Source organism: Belonocnema kinseyi, chromosome 10 (genome assembly GCF_010883055.1).
Source record: "Belonocnema kinseyi isolate 2016_QV_RU_SX_M_011 chromosome 10, B_treatae_v1, whole genome shotgun sequence".
In the NCBI taxonomy this organism is placed as follows: Eukaryota; Metazoa; Arthropoda; class Insecta; order Hymenoptera; family Cynipidae; genus Belonocnema; species Belonocnema kinseyi.
The window spans coordinates 12,921,824-12,924,766 of NC_046666.1; the positions used below are offsets into that span (position 1 = coordinate 12,921,824).

Here is a 2,943-nt window from a genome sequence, read left to right on the forward strand (position 1 = left end):
TTTTTATGTTTTTCCAGGCCGCTAGAGACCCTTTTATTTAATTTCGTTTTCATCAAATCTGAATTTCTCTAACAGGGAAATACTGACAATGCCAGGACTGGCGATCCAGGACGACATGATCGACCCGATAAAGGAAGCAACTTTTCAATTTCTCGGAGAAGATGAATCATCAAGTAGAAATGTCTTGACAGCTTCAGACGTGACTCAAGATGAACGAGGCCTACGAAATTTGATTCACGCAGGATGTTATCGAGGAGCCGTAAATCTCTCAGGTCGTCTTCTCGCCATATACGGCCAAGGATTCGGAAAAATAAACCATCCCAGCAAACACACTCCCCATTCTCTCCAACTCTGGTTCACTCGACTCTCCCTCCTGACAAAACTAAAACAAACCGAACTTCTCGAAAATGAATCCAAGCCTTTTGGAAACTTGGACAAGCCAGACATGTACTTCATTTTCTACCCTGAACTCTACGGCACCAGACCTGGATCCATGGCTTCTTTTTCCTTCAGACTTCTCCTAGCGGAGATTCCAAGCTACTATGGAAAAGGGAAACAAGCGATGGACAATCTTCATAAAGTCCTCGCGACTGTCTCAAGGATAATCAAAAATTTAGAATCAGGCCAGGGTGAAGACGGAAGCCAATTGAAATTTGACTCTGGAGAAGAGGAGGATTCCTTGAAATTGTGGAACGGCAGAAAGTGTCGGACTCTCATTTCCATTGTAAATTGTGCCTTGGGGATGAAAAACTACGTTCTGGCGAGTGAAGTTCTCGAGAATTTGTACAGTTCCATCGAATGGAAAAGGGAAGAAGCGGAGACACTTAGCTCAGCGATAGGCAGAGTTCATCTGGCTCTTGGAGATGCTTCCGCTGCGGAGAAGAAGTTTTCAATCACCAGAGAAAATCCTCCGAATTCTAAAGTCGTCAGGGAACTGGTGGATAGAGGATTGATGGCTGTGGCTCAAAATGCTTTCCAGGAGGCATTGAATTGCTTCCAATCTGCATCAGCATTGGATCCTTCGAATGTCATGTTGGTGAACAATATTGCGGTTTGTTTGCTCTACACTGGGAAACTTGAAGCGGCTGTTCTCTTGATGGAAAGTGCCATGACGAGGAATCCTGTTAAGAGTCTGCAAGAGTCTGTGATTTTGAATTTGTGCACATTGTATGAGTTACATACGACACACAGCAAACAGTCTAAATTACATTTGCTGAGGCAACTCAACAGGTACAAGGGAGATTCTCTCGATATTGGGTGTCTCAAACTTGGCATATAAATATTATTTCATTTTTAATATAAAATAAAGTGAAGTTACGAAATTGGGAGTTGTAAATTCTCTGATATAAGAAACTCGAAGAGCAGCTCAAAATGATCTAAAAACATTGATAGTAGGATGATTTTCAACGAAAATAGGGAAATGAATTTTTGAAATGATATTAATGTAGGCACCACATTTAATTTAATATGAAATGCTTTAAATTTAGAATATTTCAAATGGTAATATATTTCATTTTCAACAAAATAGTTGAATTTTCAACTAAAAGACACGAATTTTTTACATAAAAGTTGAATTTTCAACCTAGAAAGATGCATTTTTAAACAAATGGTTGAATTTACAAGTCAAAAGACAAATGTTTAGAAACAAGTTGAGTTTTCAACCAAAAATTTGAATTTTCTACAAAAAAGTTAATTTGAAAAAATCTACCACAAAAGATCAATTTTAAATTAAAAAGGGCGAATTTAAAGAAAAAAAAACAAATTAAAATTTCGAGTAAAAAATTAATTGGACAAAATGGTTCAATTTTAAACAATATAGTTTAATTTTTAACCAAACTGCTGAACTTATAACCTACAAAAACTAATTTTCTACTAAAATACGAATTTTCACACAAATAGCTAAATTTAACTTAAAAAGACCAATTTTTAATCAAATATTTTAATGCTCCACCAAAAGGATGAATTTTCAACAAACAAAATTAAATTTTTGCCCAAAAAGACAAATTTTCAACAAAATACATCAATTTTCTACAAAATAATTTAATTATTAAGCAAAAAGACTAATTTTTTAATCAGAAGATGAATATTCTACCAAAAAGACGAATTTTTTACATAAAAGTTGAATTTTTAACCAAATAGTTGAATTTTCAACCTAGAAAGATGCATTTTCAAAAAAATGGTTGAATTTTCAAGTCAAAAGACCAATGTTTAGAAAAAATTGAGTTTTCAACCCAAAATTTGAATTTTCTACAAAAAAGTTAATTTGAAAAAATCTACCATAAAAGATCTATTTTAAATTTAAAAGGGCGAATTTAAAGAAAAAAAAACAATTAAAATTTCGACTAAAAAACTAATTTGACCCAATGGTTTAATTTTCAACAATGTAGTTTAATTTTTAACCAAACAGCTGAATTTGTAACCTAAAAAACTAATTTTCTACTAAAATACGAATTTTCACCCAAATAGCTGAATTTAACTTAAAAAGACCAAATATTTTAATGCTCCACCAAAAGGATGAATTTTCAACAAACAAAATTAAATTTTTGCCCAAAAAGACAAATTTTCAACAAAATACATCAATTTTCTACAAAATAATTTAATTATTAAGCAAAAAGACTAATTTTTTAATCAGAAGATGAATATTCTACCAAAAAGACGAATTTTTTACATAAAAGTTGAATTTTTAACCAAATAGTTGAATTTTCAACCTAGAAAGATGCATTTTCAAACAAAGGGTTGAATTTTCAAGTCAAAAGACAAATGTTTAGTAAAAAGTTGATTTTTCAACCCAAAATTTGAATTTTCTACAAAAAAGTTTATTTGAAAAAATCTACCATAAAAGATCTATTTTAAATTTAAGAGGGCGAATTTAAAGAAAAAAAAACAATTAAAATTTCGACTAAAAAACTAATTTGACAAAATGGTTTACTTTTCAACAATGTA

At 31.8% G+C, this 2,943-nt stretch overlaps 1 protein-coding gene across 1 annotated transcript in view; it reads left to right on the plus strand.

The window, feature by feature from the left end:
• The window catches only part of LOC117181559 (trafficking protein particle complex subunit 12), a 5,863-nt gene extending 4,541 nt beyond the window's left edge, over positions 1–1,322 (plus strand). The window contains exon 2 of the mRNA XM_033374382.1: positions 76–1,322. Coding sequence (XP_033230273.1) covers positions 76–1,279 — 1,204 coding nt within the window. The 3' untranslated portion in view covers positions 1,280–1,322. The remainder of the gene's footprint in view (positions 1–75) is intronic.
• The last annotated feature ends 1,621 nt before the right edge of the window (positions 1,323–2,943 follow it).